The sequence below is a fragment of the Lampetra fluviatilis genome, chromosome 32, assembly GCF_964198595.1.
Source record: "Lampetra fluviatilis chromosome 32, kcLamFluv1.1, whole genome shotgun sequence".
NCBI classification, from domain to species: domain Eukaryota; kingdom Metazoa; phylum Chordata; class Hyperoartia; order Petromyzontiformes; family Petromyzontidae; genus Lampetra; species Lampetra fluviatilis.
The window spans coordinates 3,746,038-3,769,801 of NC_136306.1; the positions used below are offsets into that span (position 1 = coordinate 3,746,038).

At 53.4% G+C, this 23,764-nt stretch overlaps 2 protein-coding genes and 1 long non-coding RNA gene across 6 annotated transcripts; all 3 read right to left on the reverse strand.

Moving 5' to 3' along the window:
- Window positions 1–44: 44 nt before the first annotated feature.
- Window positions 45–11,094, reverse strand: GTSE1 (G2 and S-phase expressed 1). The gene is made up of 11 exons (XM_078871637.1): window positions 10,891–11,094; window positions 9,706–9,776; window positions 6,703–6,813; window positions 5,612–5,669; window positions 4,424–4,598; window positions 3,837–4,026; window positions 2,392–2,962; window positions 1,953–2,303; window positions 1,464–1,698; window positions 905–1,060; window positions 45–375 (listed from the first exon to the last, which is right to left on the reverse strand). Exons 1-11 carry the CDS (start codon window positions 10,902–10,904, stop codon window positions 280–282), a joined length of 2,028 nt encoding a protein of 675 aa, XP_078727763.1. The 5' UTR covers window positions 10,905–11,094; the 3' UTR covers window positions 45–279.
- LOC144943813 (uncharacterized) lies at window positions 3,034–3,832 on the reverse strand. The gene is made up of 3 exons (XR_013639533.1): window positions 3,628–3,832; window positions 3,357–3,467; window positions 3,034–3,215 (listed from the first exon to the last, which is right to left on the reverse strand). It is a non-coding gene; the product is annotated as an uncharacterized LOC144943813 (long non-coding RNA).
- Window positions 11,095–17,854: 6,760 nt separating the features above from the next.
- On the reverse strand, window positions 17,855–23,342 carry TPRKB (TP53RK binding protein). 4 transcript variants are annotated; one of them, XM_078871281.1, is made up of 7 exons: window positions 23,102–23,341; window positions 22,111–22,179; window positions 20,853–20,950; window positions 20,225–20,443; window positions 19,451–19,573; window positions 18,814–18,993; window positions 17,856–18,245 (listed from the first exon to the last, which is right to left on the reverse strand). In XM_078871281.1, the coding sequence occupies exons 4-7, from the start codon at window positions 20,438–20,440 to the stop codon at window positions 18,159–18,161; spliced, it is 606 nt and encodes a 201-aa protein (XP_078727407.1). In that variant the 5' UTR covers window positions 20,441–20,443; window positions 20,853–20,950; window positions 22,111–22,179; window positions 23,102–23,341; the 3' UTR covers window positions 17,856–18,158. The 4 variants fall into 4 exon arrangements, with proteins under 4 accessions (XP_078727408.1, XP_078727410.1, XP_078727407.1 ...); XM_078871282.1 differs by lacking the exon at window positions 20,853–20,950 and having other exon boundaries at window positions 17,855–18,245; window positions 23,102–23,342; XM_078871283.1 differs by lacking the exon at window positions 22,111–22,179.
- Between the last annotated feature and the right edge of the window lie 422 nt (window positions 23,343–23,764).

A 23,764-nucleotide genomic window follows, 5' to 3' on the forward strand; every position in this document is an offset into this window, starting at 1 on the left:
CAATCAACTTTAATTGGCTCTTTTTTTAAAAACGAAACACGCAACTAAAATAATGACATGCAAGACATTATAACACGGCTAGAGAGATGAGTAGACAAGGAGACACCACCAATATAAACATCAATAAGACACTTTCTTCACCTTTAAGAGACTGCAGATTTTTTTCTTCCACCTAGCAGGATACAGTGCCAATTCCAGCCCAGGCCCACCGCAGTGGGGGTACAGTAGCAGGCGGGCGGGCAGGAGGGAGTCGAGACGGCGGGGCCCTGGCCCGCACGCTCAGAACTTGAGGAGCGGGGAGTCGATGTTGATGAGGAGGCACTCCGCCGATGACTTCTGACCCAGGTTGATGAGCGGGGAGCTCAGGTCGATGAGCTGCAACGCAAAAGCGACACGCTGACCGTCACCGCGGGTTCTCCCGCGGGTCGACACCAAATGCCAGGGCCACAGCGAGGAGGCCGCGTCGCTAAACCCGCCCGGGGCTTCATACTGGGGGTGCGCCAATTGCGTGTGGATTCATCAATAATCGTTTATAGAATCCATCAATTCTATCTGTTAGTCTCGTATTTTGCCACCTCAGTTTGTATGGTTTGTAATTTCCCCATTTGAATGGCATTAACGTTTAGTGAGCAAATCATCGTACAGAACAATTGCCGCAAGCATAATTCTGTGCTTGTGTCGTGAGCGTATGAACTGATCTGAGGCAACGACTCCACGCATGCCTGCCACTCGCGCACCCAAGACCTTATCTTCCACATCGCTGGCCGATTAGAGGTGGCACACGTGACCAGTGGTGGCCGCAGCCCCATATAGTGAGTGGTGTTTACTGGATGTGGTGTGCTGGGTGTGGACATTTTTCCGGGTTATTGACCCGACTGAATTTGATCTCCAATTTGCCACTTGCCTCCTTGGAACTGCCACTGCCGCCGCCGCCTCCTCCATCTCGAGCCTCGGGGCTGTCGGAGAGGTCGATGAGGGGTCGCTCCTCCGCCTGGGTCGATTTCTGAGCCGCAAACCCACGCAGGAGGTCACCGCTCGCTTCCCCTTGCGAGGCAAAGGTCTGGAACGGCACAAACATCATCAACAACACCGCCATCAACAACACCGCCATCAACAACACCGCCCACCACCACCAACGCCGCCGCCATGGCCCCCCAACCATCATTGCCAAATCAGCGATTCCATCATCGCTAAATCTCGCGACTCTTGGCGCCTTCCTGAGAAACAAACTTTCGTCAAACGCAACGAGCGACAAACCTCGCGACGCTCTGGGACGAGATCGTCATGCACCTTTGGGAGCGATTCAGGGGGGTGCGGTGTCAAGAATCCCGTTTATACGTGCCATGCTTGCCAACTGTCCAGTTAGCAAGCATGGCAACTCGAAGGTTCGGAGTTGGCCACCGCCGCCCCTCGCACGGTCCGCCTGCGGGAACGGCGCGATGCGGTCGAACGCCGCTGCTCACCTCTGCAGGAAGCAACGACTCCAGCTGCTCCAGCGCCGTCGCGGTTCCAAACAGGTTGACGACCACGTTCTGGAGGGGGACGTCGCTGTCCGGGCTCAGGGAGACGATCGACGAAGACGCCTCAACGGGGACTGCTCCCTTCGCAACGCGACGCTCCACCCCCACGGGGCTAATCGGCGGTGCGCTGGCGCCGGTACGGGAGCTGCGGCGACACGAAGAGGGGCGCCCCACCCCCCTGCACCCAACATCGGCGTGAGCGACGACGCAAACGCGTGACCGGCACCGCGACGCCAACGGCCACGGCGAGGGCTCGTCGTCAGAGGCTGGGATGTCAAATCAGGCAAGGTACAGCCGGGGGCCTTCGTTGTGCTCACTCTCCGTGCCAACACCACTCAAGGCAGGGGTCTGGGCCCTCCTGGGCTTGGGCATGGCTACACAGCTGTGTGTGCTACAGGGTCACATGGTTTACATCTCTCGCTGGGTTCCCACCTCGTGGTTGCGTGCAGACTCTCCGTGGCTGGCGGGGAGAACAAGAGCTGGGAGGGAGCTCGCGTGTCCGTGGCCTTCCCCTCGGCGTCCGCTCGCACGGCGGCGGCGGCGACAGCGGCGGCGGCGATGCCGTCTGGGTCGCGCCGGGGTCTCAGCGAGGCCGGCGTGCGGATCGGCGTGATGGCCGGAATACACGAGCGCCGGCGAGTTGCGGACGCCGGCGTCGACCCCGGCGGCACCACCGCCCCCCCCCGTGACCCCGCCACGGGCGTCGGCATCGCGGAGCGGGGGGGCGGCTTTGATGGAGTCACAAACACGGCCGGTGGCCTGGAGAATGGGGAAATAATACGGCTACAGAGATTGACCCTGGCACATCCTGGCCACGCCCTGGCAATCTAGAGTTTATGGGAAATGCGCAAGACGTGCAGCTGCATCTCACCTGTCCGTCGAGCCGAGGGCCGAGAGCCTCTGTCCCCGCAGCAGCTTCACGGGCGTCCCCGCCTCTGGGAGCGCGACGCCAGCTGCGACGCCACGCGGTTTGCCCGCTCGGCATACGCCCCGCGCTTCCCCCGAGGCGGCGTCGCCGGACAACGCGGCTGCCGACCCGCGCCCCCCCTCCTTGCTGGGCGTCGCGGGGTGACGAGCGGAGCCCGTCCCGACGGCGCGGGCGGCGTCCCCGGTTCCGCTCGGCGCAACCGGCGTCCCCCGGCCTTCCCCTCCCGCCGCCGCCCTCCCGCCGTCCCGTTGGGGCCCGCGCCGGGCCGGCCGGCCCGCGGTCGGCACCCGCTCGCCGCCCGCGACGGCCGAGCCCTCCGACGCGGAGCCCGCGCGCCCGCTGGGAAGCGCGGACACCGCCCTCCTCGCGGGATGGCTCCGGGACGCCGGCGCCTGCTGACCAGAGAGGGACAACGGGCGGGGGAGTCCCCCCGGTTGCACCGGATGGCCCGTCGGCGGTCGAAGCGCGCCCCGTAGGCGCCCGCCGCCGGTGGCGGCGCCGGCGGCGGAGGAGCCTGCGGAGAGAAACGGTGGCGTCAGCGCCTGCCGCGGCGGGGCTCGTCCGTGCGGGACGGCGCAGCGCAGGACAACGCGGCGCCCGGCCCACCGCGGCGACTCACCGCGGGGGGAGGCTCGGCGGCTCGAGCCGAGGCCGAGCAGCGAGGAGCACGAGCCAGAGGAGGACGAGGACGAGACCTTCTGCTGCCTCGGCGGGGGCCGAGTTCCTCCCACGGGGGCCGGCGGCCTGAGTCCCAGCGCTCGCCGCAGCTGCGGGAGAAAGCGCACGAGTTGGACGGCCACGGCACGGTCGGAACGGCCGTCACAGCCATCTTTACAAACGTAACGAGTCCCTGAGCGGGTCGAGTGGGAAGGGGGGGGGGGGGGTGGGAAGGGGGGGGGGAGGGGCACCTTGGTGCGGCTGGGGAGGGGCAGGCTCGACAGCGCCGGCGCGTCCAATGTGTCGTCCTCCAACACGGGGCAGCTGAGGAGGGGCCTCTCCTCTCCGCCGTCGTCGCTCGCCTGCGCCGGGAGACAAGCGCTCGTCAGGAAGTGGGCGGTCAGGTCGCCACGGCGGTCGTGCGAGGTCGCCGAGGACGGACGGACGCGCACGAGCATCACGCGTTGCCTGCGTTGCCTGCGTTGCCTGCGTTGCCTGCGTTACCTGCGTTACCTGCGTTACCTGCGTTGCCGTGACTGCCGAGGTGCACGACGGTAGTTGCCGAGCGCCGGCGCGTGTCGCGTTGGTCGAGGGCTGCGGTTGTGGCCGTTCCGATTCGGGGCCGGCTCCGCTCACCTCCCCCTCCTTGCCATCCCCGGCCACTCGACGGTCAGAGTCTGGGCAATCCCCGGTCCCGGGCGCCGGTCCTCGCGGCAGAGAGGTTTCCTGGCGGGGGGTGCGAGGCTGGGGCTGGGCCGTTAGCTTGAGCTTGGAGCAAGACTCCTCCACGAACCTCTCCACCACCCTGGCCCTGGCCTTGCTGCTTCTGCTCGACCGAGCGACGTGACCCGCCGCGGGGGCCTCCCCGGCGACGCTCGCCTTCTCCATGTGCAGCGCCAGCAGCGTCGCCTCCTTGCAGACCTGATGGAGTGAGGGGGGAAATGGGGGAGGAGGGAGAGGGACCCAATGTCGCTCGCCCGCACCCACGCGCATCGAGGACAGAGCCATGGTTTGGTTGCGGCTGGGGTGTTCGTGCGTAGACTGGCGTGGACTGCGGTGGACGTGACGCTCAGGAAAGGTTAGAGCTCTTTAAGCAGGATGAGCGATGGGCATGTCAAGGCAGGAAGGGGCTCCTCGTCAGGGTGGGGAGGGGCTCCTCGTCAGGGTGGGGAGGGGCTCCTCGTCAGGGTGGGGAGGGGCTCCTCGTCAGGGTGGGGAGGGGCTCCTCGTCAGGGTGGGGAGGGGCTCCTCGTCAGGGTGGGGAGGGGCTCGTCAGGGTGGGGAGGGGCTCCTCGTCAGGCTGGGTGGGGAGGGGCACCTGCACAAACTTGTCTCCGCTCAGGGGACTCCAGTGCGGCTCGGGGCCCAGGTCCTGCTGCTGCAGCCCCTTGCCCACCACGATGCACTTCTCCCGGTGGCCCATCGGCCCGAAGAACACCTCGTCGTCGTCCTCCTCCTCCTCCTCCACGTCCCCCTCGTCTCCCCTCTCCTGACTAAGGGCAGCACTCACGGGTTACGGGACCGCGGCACAAACACAACGCGTCCTCACGCCAGCGGCCTCTCAGCTTGCCAGACCAACAGCACTAAGCAACATTTGACCGGAAAGCCGATCGACCGATGGAATGAAGACATAGTAATAGGTTTTTACCCTTTCAACTGGTACAAAAACTGACACCTTTATACAAGGCATCATGTTTGCAATAACCACAACATAAGCAGTCAAATGCAAACAAAAATAAACAACTCTGATGATGATAATGATATGCACTGTCCTTGTAGTTGTTTGGTCCACACCCGAGACAGCTTTTCTTAGAGCCTAGTCTCCATTGGTGTTGGACCAGATTACGCCAAAAGGCGTACAACTCCAAGACAGCGCACTATCAGAATATTGAGAGCTCGGGGTAAGCATTTACACTATGAGACCTCCTTTACCAGTGTTGTACCAGTTGAAATGGTAAAAACCTATTACTATATTTTGCCACTGGTAAAGGAGGTCTCAGTGGAATAAAGACAGTTTTATTTGTGGAGATGCAGAACAGAGTTCTGTTTATTATGTGCTTCATTATTATCATGATGCTTGTTCACCAGGAAAGCCTCACTAAGTCTCAAGACTCTCTTTCAGGAGGGTCCTGCCGAGTTTTCGCAGCAAGGGGCGATGTTACGTTTGATCCAAACAGAGTAATGTGCGGGTAATGTTTCAGCATTGGAATGTTATCTAGCCAATGCCGGTTACATTGTACGTGGTTTGTTTGCCATTGGAGGAAACCGGAGAACCCGGAGGAAGCCCTTGCAGGACAGGTGGAGAAATAACGAACTCCACACAGAAAGGTGCCCAAGTCGGGAATGAAACCCAGGCTCTTCTTGATGTGAGGCATGAGTGCTACCACTGCCTTGCTTTCAGCCATAATGCTCCACAGCAATCCCTAACGAGCCGTATACAATATTCACTGCACAGGGGCGTTCTCAAAACTGGTCGTCAGTCTGTTGCTGTGTGCCCTCCTCTCACCTGGTCGGCGACAGCACGAAGTCAAAGTCGAAGGTCTCGTCCGTGATGAATGCTGGCTCTGCAAGAGAGACGACGCGGGCATTTGCCAACATCCCGTTGGTTCCGCCTCGTTGGTGCCGGTGTGGGATGACACGGCTCGCGCGGCGGTGATGATGATCACCAATCGTCCGGCTTCCCGTTAACCCTCCCCGGGCATCTGGGAGTCGGCGTCTAGCGACTCGCCCTCACACTTCCCCACCCACCGTGATTTCACGAATCTAGTATATAATTACAATACCCCCACCCGCCTCAAATCGTTGCACCTGATGAGTTGATGAGTTAATGATGACGTCACCCTGCTGCTCTATATAAGAACGGGAGCAAGAGTAGAGCCTCACCATTCTGGCGAATTGCCCGATGATGCTGGATGCAATTACCAGCGAAACGTCGTACTCAAATTGTAAATGTTGTGGTTTCACGCTTCAACACACCGGTGGGCTAAAGCAGTGAACTAATTGTCTTTTGTCAACGTGACACTTTTTTACTGATTGGCCATGTCGGGTGGTGGAGGGTTACGACACATTTATAAATAACGCGATCTAAACCCAAAAACGTTGATTATGAATAATATTGGTCGCGAAAGCCTACGTGTTAAACTCGTTGAGATTCGTGGCATGAAACCTACATCACATTCGTGCTGCGTGCATCGATTGTGTTGTGCTTCACATTATGAAGCCACTGGAGCTATGCACTTTTAAATCTAGATTGAAACGAATTTCTTTAGACTTGCTTTTTGTGTGTTAGTTTGTTGTCCTTCCTCTGCACCTCCTATTAGCACGGTTGGCTACGTACGGTGCAAAGTAAGTTCTACATACTGTCCATCACATTTGTACCATCTCGTATGTTTCCTCTTATTTGCCCACCTTGTTTGTTCCGTTAGCCCTAACGAATAGACTATCGTACCATTATCATGAAGGTAACATTTATGCACAATTTGCATACGCGATAAAACGAATAGATTTTCACCGACACGATCGTCCGAGCGGATCGCGAGGATTCATCTTTAAATCAATGCAACGTTCCGGTGCCTGCAAGGGAGCCCCCTGCCTTACCCTCGGCCCGCCCGGGCCCTGCGGGCGCCTTGGAACCCGGACCCCAGACCTTGGTGCCGAGTGGCGTGGTGGAGGCAGTGACCGGGGAGTTGGTGATGTCCAGCAGACAGCCTGTGGGGGGTCAGGGGGTTGGTGTCACGAGTCACGTCGCAAAGCCCACTCGCCGCGCTGCCTTACAACAGCGCAACGCACAGCTGCTCAATGCTTGGGAGTCGGCTTCTTCTTTCGTATGGCTGATGCAGAGCAACAACAACAACAATTTCACATTCGGGTGGTCAAGCCAGATAACCGTGCCAGGAGCAGCGGAGTTGCATTGCTGTGATGTCCCTTTGTATTTGCGGATCGGGCATTTCGTCGTATCGTCCGTTCTGGATGACTACAGTCACACACTACTGGAGAGTTTTTAAATTCCATTTGTGCATCAGGCATCCGCATCTACCGTGGTTTGTGCGGATGCGATTTAGGGTGCACCATGAGCTTCGTGGAAGATCAAACCACAGGAGGTCAGCGTTGGCTCTTAAGAGAATCGATTGATCGATTTACAGTTGGAGGCCACAACAAACAGTGTGAAGTTGTGCAGTCGTGTATTCATAGTTTGGGTTCCAAATAAAACTTGGTTAACGAGGCTTCCCTACCTGTTCTGAATAAGTCATTGGCCAAAACGTCAGTGAGAGCTGTGCGAGTCATGCGCCGGCGGTTCTGCCAATGCACTCCTCCCCTTTGGTTTCACTCGGGTGCCACGAGCACCCTGCAAGTGCTTTCATCAAAACAGACACGGGCTGAAGAGGCGCCTGCAAGCGGCACGTTCACGGCGAGGCAAGCGAGGCCCATGTCCCGACACCACCAGATGGAAATCGAACTTCATTTCATCCTCGCAAGCGTGGTTATCGTGATCAATGCAGCCAATAGGAAGGGGTGGGGTGGGGGGGGGCTCACAGCTGTGGATCCGTGGTGCTGGAGGTGGCTACCGCCTATGATGTGGACAGCAGGAAGAACCAGGAAAAGGGGTGAACTACAAGAGATCACTGCGACTGCTCTTCTGTGCACCGTAAGCGAAAGGGGGAAACGGTTGGCTACGTACGGCGCAAAAGAGGTTCAACATAGATACATTTAGAATTTGGAACACGTAGCAATAAGCGTGGTGGGGGAAACCTGGAGAAACTGGTGGTAATTATTTGTAATGCTTGTTTAGCCACGAAAAGCTCACAAGAGTCTCAAGACTCTTGTTCAGGAGCGTCCGGCCAAGTTTTTCGCAGGCGACGGCGATGTTGCTGCTGTGCGCAATCCAAATTCTGTAATTTTCAGGAAATCTTTCAGCATCGGAATGTTTTGGACAACACCAATTACATAGTGCTTTTTTAAAAATATTGTCTATGGGATAAAACCAGAGAACGCGGAGGAAATCCAAGCAAAGCAGGGTGAGAACATAGAAAATCCAAACAGAAAAACCACCCGAGTCGGGAATCAAACCCGAGATTTTCTTGCTGCGAGGCACAATTGTTACCGCTGCGCTGTAACCGTGACGATGATTTTGGTAAAGTAAGAAAGGGATTAGAGGTAGACAGAGAGAGGAAGGTGGACAAGTCATGATGTTCAAGTGGCCGTGAGCACGGTATTACAAGAGTGTTCCCTTCACAGTCCGGAATATCTTCATCAGAGGTCACAGACACTACACCGGCGAATAGAACGACACAGAGAGGGCTTCACCTTAAAGAGAGGCCCTCCCTACCTTCACCCCGCCTCCTGTGAGCCGCTACCCTGGTTCCACTGCACAGCGCAACCGTGACAGCCGTGGCCCGGGGCTGCGATTGCTTGTGCCACCTCGGGTGACAACACGCTAGCGGCACAACTTCATCTACACAGCCAATAAGAGCGAATCACGCGACAGCATTTTATCGACCGAAATGAGAAATGTGTACGGCTCAAGTCCTGTCACCTCGGGTATATTGGAAGGAATAAAGTTAAACCGCTACCAAATGTAATCATCTTTGTGACCTTTATTTGTAGAAGGCCGTTGCCCTCCAGGGTGAGGGAGCCAGCATTTACCAGAGCACTCGACCTCTCCACTTCATTTGAGGGACAAGTGCAGATGTGAGCGAATACTTTTGTGTTTGCTTTCACCCCTTATTTGTGTTCGCTTTGCCCAGAAAGGTTTTTTTTCTCGCCCTTTTCCCATCCTGTAAATGTTTGAGTTTGTTTTTGTGCGCCAGAATATTTCTACCGCACGGACATCTCGAAACGTAGATTTGCGTCTCAATGAGCTCTCCCCTGGCTCTATGGAAACTTCACGTTGTGCTGTTTAATTTGAAATCCATCATTCGTACATTTGGTATTCGCGTCATAATTACAATAGTTATTATTTATCCAGGAAAGCTGCAATGAGTTGAAGCACTTTTTTTATAAGCGTATTGCATTGTCTTTTTTTATTATACAAGTGAAAGGAAACTGGAGCACACAAGAAAATCCACGCATGCAAGGGGGCAGATGGAAACAGATAACGATTAGTCCACTTGCTGTACTGCCTTTTCCTCGAGAGCCAGGGAACGGCAGCTCAACGCCCACGGGAAGAGAGTTTCGCAACAACATGTGACCCACCCAACCCTCGCCTCCACAGTGCATAAGCCGCCACTACCACCCGACTGTTTACAGACCACTGCAGTTTGCAGCAGTTTCACGGTGAGTAGGGGGTCTGTGTTGCACTGTACTTTCAAAATAATTTGCAAGTGATTTTGAAATTCGGACAGTGTTGACCGTGAAGCAGGCACACGTGGCCTACTGTTTTTCAAATAGCGCCATGGGGTGTTTAACCTCTATTGAGGAGACACGTAATATGTTAATACACCCGCAGTATTAACCAGGGCAGCCGCTCTTCTTGAACCATGAATCAAGTGGTAAATGCACGACCCAAGCTCATGGACCACAGGCCCCTAACCCGGTGTTGTGGCCGGTTGATGAGGTGAGGGTGGTGTGGCCGGACCTCTTTGCTGAGACCCTGGGTCTCACCTTGTCCCTTTAACTTCATGGCTCCACCCGGGCGGCACCGGCGTGGCGACGATGCCTCTGGGGAAGCGAAGCTGCAGTGGGAGGAGAGAGTGCAGATGAGATCAACTTGAGGTACAGCCACACATACAATCACACATGAGTCGTCACACACGTGTCAAGGCAACAGACTGTTGGGGCAAGTGCTGATTGCGAGCACCTATGAAGGCCGGCACGGCACACAAGGAAGGTGGGTGGCCAGCACCACGCCCGACCACATGTGTCGATGTTTTCACACTGCATTGGGTACTCATTTGAGGCCGAGTCGATCTAGGGGAGGCCCAGAACCGATTCAAATAAGTGTCAATGTTGATGTCGGTGAGCGGGAACCAAACTCGGCTCGCCAGGTTCGGAGTGGGCTAACCACTGCCCACAGTCACACGTACAATCACGAACTTAAACAACACGATATAGTCAACAACAACAACAACCCCCGCTGTTTGTCACCAAGTGGCGGTGACGACATCACAGGCGAGGGGCACTTTGAGGCCACGTGAAGTGGTCGGAGGCTCGCTGGCAGCTCACGGGACAGGCCCAGGTGCCATGGGTTGACATGCCACCTGGCCAGATGGCACCACCTGTGCCAACTCATCGCGTTTTAGTCACCCGGCGCTCCGCTCGTTGTTGTGAGCGTCGCTCATCCGCCCTCCCATTGCTGCTGCATCCAATTGGTCCCAGTAGCAGGGTCCTTCACGAGCCTCCTCCACCAAGGCCGATGTTGACACCGCTGGTGCCGTGCCCGTCTTGGGCAAAGCCCACACCACGCGCACTGCACGGGGCCACGTGGCAGAGCGTCCCTGACATTGCGACTCTCTGCTAAGAAGTCAAACTGAACACGTTCGTCAGCACCGCTGTGGGCCCTTAGCGGTGCCGCTCTGCAAACGTTGAGCGTCTCTTACCGAACTGGATGTAACTGTCTCTCGTTGCTATTGTGTTTGCCCACCCATGGCACTTAAGACGGCGGTGAAGCTCCCACCAGCAGGCCCGGCCGTCTTTGTGTCTCCCGGTGCCTTTACACCGCGCCACGTGCGCTGCCCTGGGCCGCTCCTGATATCAATCGGCAGGCCACTGATGGTGGCCGTGACTGCTGTGCCTCTCGTCAAGCGAGGGACTGTGACGACTGCGTGGCTGGGCCGGGCCCACACTCACCCTGGCGCAGGCATCACGAGGACGGCGGTGGTGGTGGCGGTGGTGGTGGTGGCGATGATGGTGGCGGTAGTGGTGCCGATTTCACCGATGGGGATGATCGTGGTGATGGTGTCGCACTTGAGGATGATGATGTTGTTGCCACTGTTCGTGATGTTGTTGCCACTGTTGTTGATGTTGTTGCCACTGTTGTTGTTGTTGATGTTGTTGTTGATGTTGTTGTCGAGGCCTCACTGTGAGTGTCGCGCTTGTCGCTGCGCATTCCCTCCGCGAGCCTCACATTCAAATCTAACCACGTGGTGCGCGCCGACGCGCCCCATTGGCCAACGGCCCCAACCGGCCGCCGCGTGACGTCACCCGAGGGCTGTGATTGGCCGGCTGTTTATACCCATTGGATGCGGTAAATATTTAAATTATAGATTTGAGGCTTTCCTGACTGCAAGGATTCATACTCTTCCGTTTTTTCGGTCAAGTCACGTAGGTAAACATAAAAATAAATAATAAAAATAATAAAAATAATAATAGAAATAAAATAAGTATTTTAATAATTATTAATAGAAAAAAATATTTTGGAAATAAAATATTTTTTTTATTTCTATTATGTATCTATTATTATTTTTATTATTTAAATGCCATTGACTTGAAGCTCTCGTGACTGCAGCAATTCATATTCTTTGGTTCTTTCGGTAAAGTCACGTAGGTTTCACATAAAATAAATCACGACGTTTCGATCGCAACACAAGCTATCGTCCTCAGACGGAACAAATATAATCCAGCAGTGGATTATAAATAATAATCAGTGGAACTGCTGGATCATCTTCTTGGTTCTTTCGGTAAAGTCACGTAGAAGGGAAATAATAAAATAATAAAAATAAAACATGATAAAATACAATTCTCACGACGTTTCGGCCACAACGCAAGCAGCCGTCCTCAGGTGAAGAACAGGGCTGTCGGAAAGACAGCGTCTGAATGAACACCGCCAGGCTTGGCAACGTATATTTAAGCTGCTGGGTTGGAGGGGGAAGGGCGCCTTGACAAAGGAATTTGCATATCAAGAGGAATTTAGCATATTTATGGAAAATGCAGATATGTTGGTGATTGTCTTGTGTTGCGATCGAAACGTCGTGATATTGTTTTTATTTTTATTATTTTTCTTCTATCTACGTGGCTTTACCGAAAGACCCAAAGGATATAGTTACCCACCAATAAAGCTGGGTGATTATTAAATTAAATACAAATAGTTATTGTTGAATTTATTTAGATAACTATTTGATTAACTGTTAATATAAATGTAATACATCTTTAATAAAGCTGGATACTTAATTAAATATGAATAATAATCATTTAATTAATTTGGATAATTTTGTAATTACATTTTTATTTGGCTTTCTCGCTCGCCCCTCTAAGTTGGTATACGACTGGGGTCTAAATCGTAACAACTCTCAGTGTAACCATTATCAATTCATTAACTTGACAATTAATTCGTAACAACTCTCAGTTTAACAATAAATTAACTTCACAATTAATACTGGTAGGAACCTCCTGGTTACACCAACCCACAGGGGATTATTGTGTCCGTCGTGCAGGGAGGGGGTGGGTGGGGAGGGATAGGCTGGGTGGGGAGGGGAGGGGCTGGGTGGGGGGGTGGAAGGGGTGGGGCTGGGTGGGGAGGGGAGGGTGGGGAGGGGCTGGGTGGGGTGGGTGGGGAGGGGCTGGGTGGGGGGTGGGGGGCTGGGTGGGGAGGGGCTGGTCACCCCGTGGTGCCCTTATAAAACTCAACGTTTAGCCTACTCACGCCGGCTTGTGCCCGCCCTCACAGTCGGGCATATTTGCGGAATACACCACGCCGCCGTTGACCCTGGCCATTGACCGAGCAACCCAACGTTCCTACCAGCTCCCTCCGCAGGAATGTGTTTCGTAACAACTCCCAGTTTAACAAGGAATAAACTTGACAATTACTTCGTGACAAATCTCAGTTTACTCCCACGTGTCTTGCCCACAGGCGGACGCAGGCTCCGTTAGATGCCGTTCAGTTGCATCGCCGGGTTGGGATTTGGGGAGAGGCGTTCATCCAGCAGTGGATTGATTGTGGGCTGATGCTGACGCTGATGAAGTTAAATCATTTCGGACCTTCTGGTTGATTTACAACGGGAAAAACACAACGCGGGCGAGTTGATTTATCCCTCAAGCTTGTAAATAAAAGCATCAACCCAATGCCGCACACTGTCGTGTTTGAGTTTATATAATCGTGGTACGCGCAGTATATGTACGTTAAACTTCTTTCGCACCGTAGCGTAGCCAACCGCGCTAATCGGAGGTGTGGGAGGACAAACAACTTCTTCTTGGTTATTTCGGTCAAGTCACGTAGAAGAGAAATAATAAAATAATAATAAAACATAATATAATAATATATTATATTATAAAATAATATTTTATTTAATACATTATTTTATTATGTTTTATTTACCGAAAGAACCAAGAAGATGAATCCCTGCAGTCACGAAAGCTTTAAATCGAGACAAACAACTTAACACACACAACAGTTTTAAAGAAATTCGTTTTCAATCTGGATTGCAAAGTGCATACCTCCGGTGGCTTCCTAATATCGAAGGAAGAGCGTTCCAGACGGCCGCAGAAGCGCAGTGATCGTAAAATATGCATGCATCAAAGATTGTAAGTTTAAAATAAATTATAACGCGTTCTTAGTATTATATACATATGTAGAGGAGTAATATGGGGACGTGACGTCGTGTGTGCCGTCCAGTGCGATAACGTCTCGGAACGTGACGTCATGCGTGCTGGGCGGCTCGATGACGTCACGCCTAGAGTATTTAATGGCGACCCCGTGACGTAAGCGGGGTCACTGTGGGAACAGGTCGAGTAAGAACGGTGAAGAGAGAACCAGGGGTAGAGAGGAATCGAGTCGTGAGTCTGGGGAGAAGCCGGTGGTAGCCGTAGAGGTGCTCTCTCTCCGGTCGGTAGAGTCGGCAGTGTCCCTGATCCGACACGAGAGAGACCGGAGCTAGTCGGGCAGGGACCCGGACTCAGAGTAGGACCCCTAGCCCCTGGGAGTTGTTTCATGAACCCTTGTGTGTATTTGTGAAGTCTTTAATAAACCCCTTGGCGAAAGCCCTTAACTTACCTCCGTCTCCGAGTGCGTCCGTGGGAACTCCTCAACACATATATAGCGTCGTTCATGCAAATTGCATATCGCACAATTTCTGAGCGGGAAGGCAGCAGCCAGCAATTGCCCACGCTCTGCGGTCCTCCATATATTAGAAACATGCGTTCAGATTATTTAGATTATTTGGCTGCTATAGATTTTGCACGTGATAAGGCACTTCGCTGAGCTGTCATTTGTGGCCAGGTCGCTTCTGAAAAATAAGCTCAGTTGACTTTACCTGTGAAGAAAAATAACTTGTTTAGTTTTATTTGCATATTTTTTCAAAGTGATTTGCTTACCTTTCCCATACTTTGCACTCCTATCGTGTTTTTGTATTGTTTGTTGTTGTAACTTTCTGACCCGCCCCAATTGGACATCTGTTATAAAGAGCTGTATAGCTCATCGGATTCCCCTTGCAGTATCAATATTACGATTAAGATATTTTCTATACTATTTGGTTCTTTCGGTAAAGTCACGTAGGTATAGAATAAAGTAAATTAAATCACGTTTCGGGAGCAACACAAGCGTCCGTCATCAGGTGGGACAACCACAGCAAGAAACAATTACAGCAATTCCGGCAATAGTTTATTGCTGTGGTTGTCCTACCTGATGACGGACGCTTGTGTTGCGCCCGAAACGTCATGATTTAATTTATTTTATACCTACGTGACTTTACCGAAAGAACCAAAGAGTATGGATCCCTGCAGTCAAGATATTTTCTGACAATGAATGAGTGTACGTGTGGAAGAAAACCTTAACAGAGAGAGATAAAAAAAATGCGCGTGCGAGGGGGCAACGCTATATGCCATACAGATGGGACACGTCGCGATTAGTCCACTTGATGTACTTACCGCCTTCTCCTGGCCTCGACGTCCACGGGAAGGGAGCCTCACAACATTTGTGTGTGTGTTGTTTTTTTTGGACACTTTTTTGCCAGTAATCGAGATGATGAAAAGCGAATATACTTTTCCTGGGAAAAAGGGGGGCAGGCGAGGGGTGGTGTAATGGAATTCAAAATGTTCCCTCGAATTCCTGCAGCGTTCAGGTTTTTGCAAGAAAGGTCATCTCTCGTGCGTTTTTAAAATCAGATTTTGTGGAAAAATCATTGCATTTATGTCAAGATATAATATTTTGTATAAAGTAAACTGGAAATTTGTTAGGGTTGCATAGAAAGTAAGGGATTTTTTTTAGTCATTGCCAATGTCCACCACGCCACGGTTTTGAGCACGTTATCCCTACAACTCCTCAAGGGAAACCCTCCCACACAAAAATAATAATAATTATTCATTCATACAGTATTTATTATTCTTAGCTGCATTCCATGCCCCGTGATAGATTATCGTCGTTCTCCTGTCGAATTCCTCGGAGTGGAGTGAAACACGACATTCCAGGCATTGAGCTGGCTCACAGAGGAGCCAGGCACAGCCAAGTCGAGCTCAGCTCGCAGAGGGCCTCAAATAGCCAGCGAAATTCTCACATACACACAGATATCAGTGACACTGAGCTCAGACACAGCGATCTCACGCAGTTATCACAGCTACATTGAGTCCATACTCTTTGGTTTTTTCGGTAAAGTCACGTAGGTAATTTTGCTGTGACGGTGCCACCTGAAGACGGAAGCTTGTGTTGCCTATGGAACGTCGTGATTTAATTTATTTTTTACATACGTGGCTTTACCAAAAAAAACAAAGAGTATAGCTACATTGAGCTCACAGAGACGTCTATCTCACTCGGCGATGGCACACACAGCGAGCTTGCAAATATTCCTATCTCACAGATGCAACGTCAAACTTAGGCCTCGCATCATAATCGTAAGAGGGCCTGTACGATCGCCAGTTCACCAGCATTGAATGCAAGCCCGACTGCTGATGATGCGCTGTATGGCAAAGCCAATCCAGTTGGCTTGTCTTCAATCGATGCGGCTGAAATGCACTCCCAGGAGGACGTGCGAATGATAGGTTGCGTAAGCAATATTTGTTTTATGTGGAGAGGCCGTGGAAAGGAGACGGATTACCTGCCTATTTATTGTCACGGGCACAAATGTCTCACAGACACAGCTACATCGCTCTCACAGACACAGCGATCTCTCCCGGTTATCTCACAGGTGTAGCGATCTCACGCACACAGCGGCATCGCAGCAAGGGCACAGGCAGCCACCCCACCCTCTCATAGCTGCTGTCCACGATGGCCGTGGCCCTTCCTGGTGGCACAAGAGCTGCATGCGAGATGGGCTCTGAGCCACCACCAGCAGAGACTCCGGCTTCCGGTCACTACCCACTCACGCAGACACCGCACCAGCCCGCTCCTCCCTCTTGCCTCAAGTTTTACAGCCAAAGCAAAAATGCTGCCTCACTGACGCATATCCTTTGGCTAAAACGAGATTTTCCACAATATGCATTTCCTGAGCGCAGCTTTCCCTCCATCCTGCCCCAGCACTCATCCCCTCCCTCCACGGCGCCTCCTCCCTCGCAGGCGTCCGCTCTCCGCTCACACGCCAACCAGACGCTGCGTGGCTGGGCTGCTGTCAGTTTGTTTGTTCTGAAGCCTGAAAGACAAATTGAGAGGGCTGCCTCACCACGTTTGCCAGCCGCGCCTGGCCCAGACGCGCTCACGAGTTCGCGTCTTCGCCGCGGGAACAACAGCGGCAGCTGCATCTGTCGGCGCCACGTCCCGCTGGCGCCCACTCCTCCTGGGAGCTGAGCGAGGAACTGTTCGAGTCGCGAGCGTCGCTTTCATTTTGTCGACGAGGAACGGAGGAGCCATGGCTGTGCAAGAGGCGACATGAATGCAGCCAGAAGGTGCAGCAGAAGCACACGCGCACGGGTGTCGCATGCACGGGAGTTTGCGCGGTGCCGTTGACGCGACCTCGTGGTGTGGCTCCCAAACTTCACCCTCCCTGTCCCCCCGTGTGAGCAGGGTGCTGCTTCGGCCCCGGAGGAGCGGCCAAGCATGCAGTGTCGCCCCGTGCCGATGGAAACAACGCGTCGCCGATGAGTGGCCCTCGCCGGCCACGGCGGCCGTCGTTGCCGCGACGGTGGTCATGGCGGCCCTGCTCCTCCTCTACCTGCTGTGGGTCGCGTAACCGCCGGCATCATCACCACCGACAACCACGGAATTTGGAAAATTTCCAACCACCACCGACAACCACCACTGGGAATCAATGACACCAGCACGCGACGACAACCACTTCTGGCAAGACCCAACAACCCACATCGGTGCCACATTTGGACAACAAACAGTAACAGTGCCGTTACGACCAAGCGGAGCGCAAGGGGAGGAGGGGTTCCTCCCAGGCCTGGTGCTCACCACCCAGACGTGGCACAGAGGCACAGACCAGCAGAAAGTATTGCCTATTAAAAGCGGCACTTTACACCACCTCTCACCGACGTCCCATAAACAATGCTTACACTTGAAGCTGCCTCGTGGCATTCGCTTCACTGGGAGATCTCTGGGTCTTGGCAATAACAGTGGATATTGACGACGGGCATGTGCGTGTGTGTGCGTGTGTGCGTGACCGAGGCCTGCAAGCCAGGGTGCGCTGTGCTCCAACTACTCGGCGCCCGCCGCGGTTCTGCTGAACGCCCTCACGCGCATTTCTCAGACGACCCGACGGTCCTGACGCCTTGGCATTACACACGACGTTCGCTGTGCAGCGGTCGTGCCAATGGTGCTCAGCCAAAACCTCGTACCCCCACACGAAGAAAAACCCCGGCAATAACCCACAAACCATCACCAAAGTCTCACTCATTTAATTCACGAGTTTCAGTACAGCAAACCGAGCACGTCAAGAGTGCGTCGCTGCACCGCGTATGCCGTGCCGAGTCGCGTGTCACGCGAGTGTCAAGGGGGGAACACGACAATCGGATCCCGATGTCAAAATTCGTCAGATCACGAGAAGAAGACATTTAAATTCGGAACGCCTACAACTACTGGCGCACCTCATTGTGTCCGAGAGAAACAGCCCCGCTTAATGACGTCGCTGAGCTGCGTCTCAACTCCCATCGGCGGAGCCGGAATGAGCCGAGCCGAGTGGCTCGCGACAAAAAACCTCCCTCCCCACGCGATGCCGCGTGAGACGAAGCTGCCCCCCCCGCGCGCTGTGACCACCCTACTGCCCCTCCTTGGCGGCCATGCGGAACACCACAGCATCAAGCAGCGTCCCCAGTCGCTCCTCCTCTGCCGCTACCTTGTACGTCTGTACACGCACACCAACACACACACACACCAACACACACGCACACCAACACACGCACACCAACACACACGCACACCAACACACACGCACACCAACACACACGCACACCAACACACACGCACACAAACACACACGCACACGTGTTAACACAGCATCATGAGCACTGAAAAACAAACACAAAGATCCCGCACGTAGCCTTAAGAGACTATTGGGGCTGTTATCGAGCACCTATGAAGGCCGGCACGGCGCACGAGGGGGTTGGTGGATGGGACGTGCCCAGCCGCCTTTGTCTCCCCGGTCACAATGCTTACACACAGCACAATGTAGTAGAGACCCAGGCCCAGTTCAGATATTTGTGACTGGTCTTGGCCGTGAACAGGAATCAAACTCGGGTCGCCAGGTTAGTAGCTGTGTGCTAACCACTACACTACCACTCTCCACGATAGATGCAGAACATTTCCCCAAGGTACACACGGTAACACACACGCCACCAGCGACCGCCCGCCCCCCCTCACTTGCGTCGGTGTTTGCGAGCGGCAGTGAGTTTGCGATCGGGATTCAGCCCCACCTTGCGTACGCGGGCGAGGTCTGCGAGGGCCGACAGCTCGCCGGCGGGCACGCGCTGCCCGTCCACGTGTGCCTCCACCGAGGCCGGGTCCACGCGCTCCGCACCCTCCTCCTCCACCAGCACCACCAGCACCGCCGTATCTCCGTCCGCCACGCCGAACCTCCTGAACGCATCCGAGATCTGCCGCCGGTTGCGCAGAACGTTTTGAAGATGTAAATCTCCAAAGCAACACCAACACAAAGATCCCCCGATGTTGTGGGTTTAATCTCCAACACACCGGTGTGTTCAAGTAGTAACTAATGGGCACGTTACGTTTACGTGATAAACCTTACTAAATGTGTCGGGTGGTGGCGGGCTTAACGACTAAGTGTTAAACTAACAACACACCTCTTGTAATTAATCGATTGTTGGATTTGGCCACGTGTTGTGTCAGCTCAGCTCACTGGTGAGCTGAAGAACGATGCTCACGAGTAAAGTGAGCGAGTGGACAACGACGTCAGATCGCTTTAAACTCCGCCAAACGTCTTCGGGAAAACTCAAGAACTCCGAGTGAGTATTTGGTTAAGAGCAACACTCTGCATGTTCCGGCAACGGTGAGAGGAGGGAAGGCCCTGTCACGACGCCGTGAGGTTCTCACGTTGTTGCTGGGAGAGAGGTTGTAGATGACCTCGGAGTGCAGCGCCTTGGTCTTGAGTTTGCCCAGACGGTGCAGGTGCACGGCCTTGTGCGCCGCTACGAGCACCTGGAACGGGTCCAGCACCTGTGGGGGGGGGGCGGTGAGGGGGTAGCAACAACGTCGCAGTGAGCCCCGCGTGTGTGGTTGCCCTGTGGGGGTGGGGCATGGCTAGGTGGTGGCTGAGCAGCAGCAGCAGGAGTAGTCTTTATTTAGAACCAGGTGACATATCGTTGTCGAGGGAGACCTGGGAAACAAAGCAATTTGCAGTAAACGCGTGGCGAGAGATTTAAAACAGCAGCACGCCGCATCTATATATTCGCAATGTGGTAAAACTTTGATTTACATGGAACACTAAACATTTAAAGACATTAAATAGTATTACATTCAAAAGTGGTTGCTGTTGGGCGGTTGAGTGGTGATGTGGTTTCCGTGTAGTTATGCGCTTGCCATGTGGTGATGTGGTTTCCGTGTGGTTATGCGCTTGCCATGTGGTCTGTGATCGCTTTGTAGTCGTCGTGTCACTGGGTGGGTGAACGGCTGCTGCTGCGTGGATGATATACGGTTGACATGCGGCCGTCGTGAGGTTGCCGTGCGTGGTCGCCAAGCGGTTGGTAAGCGGGTGCCGTGTGGTCGTATGATTGCCAAGTGTGTGGTAATTGCTGTGCGGTTCCCGTGCGGTGATCCGGTTGTCGTGCGGCTTCGCGTGTCGCGGCCGTGCGGTTCACACGGACTCACCACGGCGGCGCTGATCACGGCCCCCGGCAGGGCCCCGCTCACGGCCTTGAGCCGCAGCTCGGCCGCGTTTTGGACGGCGCGGAAGAGCAGCAGGGAGACGCGCCACCCCGGCAAGCGCTCCAGGGGCCAGCAGTCAGGGCCCTCCAGACCCATCCCTCCCAGCCGCTCCTCCACGCGGGCTTCCATTTGATCTTGCTTCGCTACCACGAGGGTCATCGTCTATGCATGGTCAATACATACACACATACATACAAAAATCCCCCGTATAGCCTCAACAGACTGTAGGGGCAAGTGCTGTTAGCGAGCACCTATGAAGGCCGGAACGGCACACGAGGGGGTGGGTGGCCAGCGCCACGCCCGACCGCCTTTGTCTCCCTAGTGGCGATGTTTACACACCGCACCAGGTACTTATTTGAGGCTGAGTCGACCTAGGGGAGGCCCAGGACCGGTTCTGATAATCGTCACCACTGGTGTTGGCCGTGAGCGGGAATCGAACCCGTGTCGCCGGGTTCATAGCGCAGCGCACTAATCGCTACACTATCGCTCCCCACATACATACAACAACAACCGCCATTCGCCACTAAGTGGCGGTGACGTCACCACGACGCTTGTGCCAGGCCATGTGCACCTTGAGGCCACGTGAAGTGTCGAACGCCCGCTGGCAGGAGGTCACGGGGCAGACCCAGGTGCCACGGGTCGACTGACTGAGATGACCGAGATGACTGGCTGATGCATACACACACATATACACACACAAATGCATACACACACACACGTCACGATGAAGTCCATATAGAGCCGCATGCGGCTCCGGAGCCGCAGCTTGCCGACCCCTGGCTGAGGTTTATCAACACTGCACAGCTTATTGTGATGGAGTTCAACAACACAACGCCACCAGATCTCGGAACAAAGCAATTCCTATCACCCGAACACAGATAAGAGATGCCAGTTCCCAGGCAGGTGGCAAACCGAGTGTGTGAGTGAATGGGTGAGTTACTTAATTGATTGGCATGTGAATGAGTGAAGGAATACGTCGGTGCGATTGAGTGGAGTTGCCACCCTTTCCACAGAGCAAATCCGGACATATTTCCCCGCTGGCTTGGGTCTATCAACACCGTGTAGTAGTTCGAGATTCGAAGCTTTCGTGACTGCAAGGATTCATACTCGTTGATTTTTGTCGGCAAAGTCACGTAGGTAAAAAATTAAATAAATGAAAACAACTAAATAAACTTAATTTTGTTGTTTTCATTTATATAATAAAATAAATGAAAACAACTACATAAACTTTAATTCGTTTTCATTTATTTACATTTTTACCTACGTGACATTACCGAAAAAAAAACAAAGAGTATGAAACTGTGCAGTATAATTAAGTCGATACGGTTCAACACTCCAGACAGAATGTCACCACACCTCAATACTAAACAACTCCCGCCACCTGAACATTGATGCCAGGTCCCAGACGAGTGAACATGACAACTCCGGATCAAACTCCGGATCAAAACTGGTGAGGTGACAACCCCAGTCAACACTGAGGATTATTACACGCTTTTATTTAACTCTGTCTGTTGTCGTTGTTGTCGTTGTTGTATCCTTAAATCTTGTAACTCATTTTTAACCCACTTCCCAATGTGGTATCGATTGCAAACTTGGTATATTTACGTCATAATCAATAAAAACATATATTTTAAAACATTAATTTGTATATGTTATGTTTCGGCTTGGGTCTAATTGTCCACGCTCAACTGACGTTGGCTGTAATTGACCACGGCCCCTTACGTTCTGGCAAGCTTCGGGGCCACCTCCTGGAGTCGTGGAGTTCTTCCATTACTCGTACATTTCATTAAAGCGTGTTTTTTAAAAAGTGTTTTTTAAATATTACTTACTTCTTCTACTGCCGATGACTTTTCTGCTGCTGATGTTTCTACTTCTCGCCGCCAAGAAACGAACGCTTCCTGAAGAATAAAAAATTAACCCGTAAAAACAAAGTTTTTCACTATAAATCCTTTATATGCGTGTTCAATTGGCCACAACCCAGCCCACATTGGTCTTTGAAACGGGCGGCTAGAGTCCTCTCGTCCTCTGGCTTGAGATGGCTGCCACCTATGGGTCAGATGATTGCCTGCCACCATTAAGCAATAGGTAATTAAATATTTATTTATTTTTCCCTAAACCGTATAAAATTTTGGAAAAAAAATTTCACGAAAATTAATTGTCACGCACAACGAGTCTGTGTGCAAAATGTCAGCTCGATTGGATCACGGTAAGTGGGTTAAAAAACGACCGAAAGATTTGCACGGTCGTAAGCAAGCAGGCAAGCACGCAAGCAAGTGAACTTAGTATAAAGTATTTAAAAACAACAACATTCCTGCAGCCCATCAGAGATGGTACCGGGGATGTGATTCGTAGTCAAGGGTCGGGTTGTGGATAGTTGGGAATGGATTTAGGGTTGGGGTTAGCGATTGGTGGTGGATCTAAGGAGGTAAGGGGCGAGGGATGCCGTCAGAAATGGGGCTACAGTCAGCACGAGGTCACCTTCTATTAGTTGCACCTCCGATTAGCACGGTTAGCCACGTGCACGGGGAGTGAGTGAACAGTGAGTGAGTGAACCGTGAATGAGTGAACCGTGAGTTAGTGAACCGTGAGTTAGTGAACCGTGAGTTAGTGAACAGTGAATGAGTGACAGTGAGTAAGGGAACAGTGAATGAGTGAACAGTGAATGACAGTGAGTGAGTGAACCGTGAATGAGTGAACCTTGAATGAGTGAACCGCGAGTGAGTGAACCGCGAGTGAGTGAACAGCGAGTGAGTGAACAGCGAGTGAGTGAACCTTGAATGAGTGAACCGCGAGTGAGTGAACAGTGAATGAGTTCCTCACCCGCGCTCCGCCCGCTCTCTCCTGGAGCTGCGCTCCGGCCCCCCGGCAAGCCGCCCCCCAACCTGCCGCTGAGGCTCCCGGCGACGAAGGCTCTGGAGCCCGTGGAGACCTCCAGCACACGCGCCTCGTGCAAGGGGAGGGACGACTTCTTTCTATTATCCCCCAGACTCCATCGCCTCCTCCACCCGCACAGAACGAGACGCCAAACAGCTCGTGACGTCACGCCACCAAACCCCTCGTGACGTCACGTTCCCCAAACCGCTCGTGACGTCACGTTCCCCAAACCGCTCGTGACGTCACGTTCCCCAAACCGCTCGTGACGTCACGTTCCCCAAACCGCTAGTGACGTCACGCTCCTTCCCAGCCAAAAAAGATCCTGACGTCACGCCGCTCAACAGCTCGTGACGTCACGTCGCCCAACAGCTCGTGACGTCACTTGGTTTAATGTGCGCTGAAGAAGGGTCATTGCCCGAAACGTTAGTGTGTCGGGAGTGCGTTTTTGTTGTTTGCGCTTGTGCGCTTACTCACCGATGCAGCGACACCATCACAAACAATCTGTGGAAGTTTTCGCATCACGTAATCATTGCGTGACGTCACCGATACCGCAATGTCACGCGTTCGAAATGCGTCACGCCGTGACGTCATTTGTCCACGGTTATCCTT

What these genes read in the sequence shown, in the direction of transcription:
- GTSE1 (XM_078871637.1), bottom strand. An exon ending in TTCGTGCTGTCGCCGACCAG is followed by an intron (nt 4,599 to 5,611) that starts GTGAGAGGAGGG and finishes TGCTGCCCTTAG; the next exon opens with TCAGGAGAGGGGAGACGAGG. An exon ending in AGTCTGCACGCAACCACGAG is followed by an intron (nt 1,699 to 1,952) that starts GTGGGAACCCAG and finishes TGTTGGGTGCAG; the next exon opens with GGGGGTGGGGCGCCCCTCTT.
- TPRKB (XM_078871284.1), bottom strand. Translation starts at nt 20,440, where the DNA reads ATGACCCTCGTGGTAGCGAAGCAAGATCAAATGGAAGCCCGCGTGGAG. An exon ending in CCGTGATCAGCGCCGCCGTG is followed by an intron (nt 19,574 to 20,224) that starts GTGAGTCCGTGT and finishes CCCCCCCCACAG; the next exon opens with GTGCTGGACCCGTTCCAGGT. An exon ending in ACCTCTCTCCCAGCAACAAC is followed by an intron (nt 18,994 to 19,450) that starts GTGAGAACCTCA and finishes AACCGGCGGCAG; the next exon opens with ATCTCGGATGCGTTCAGGAG.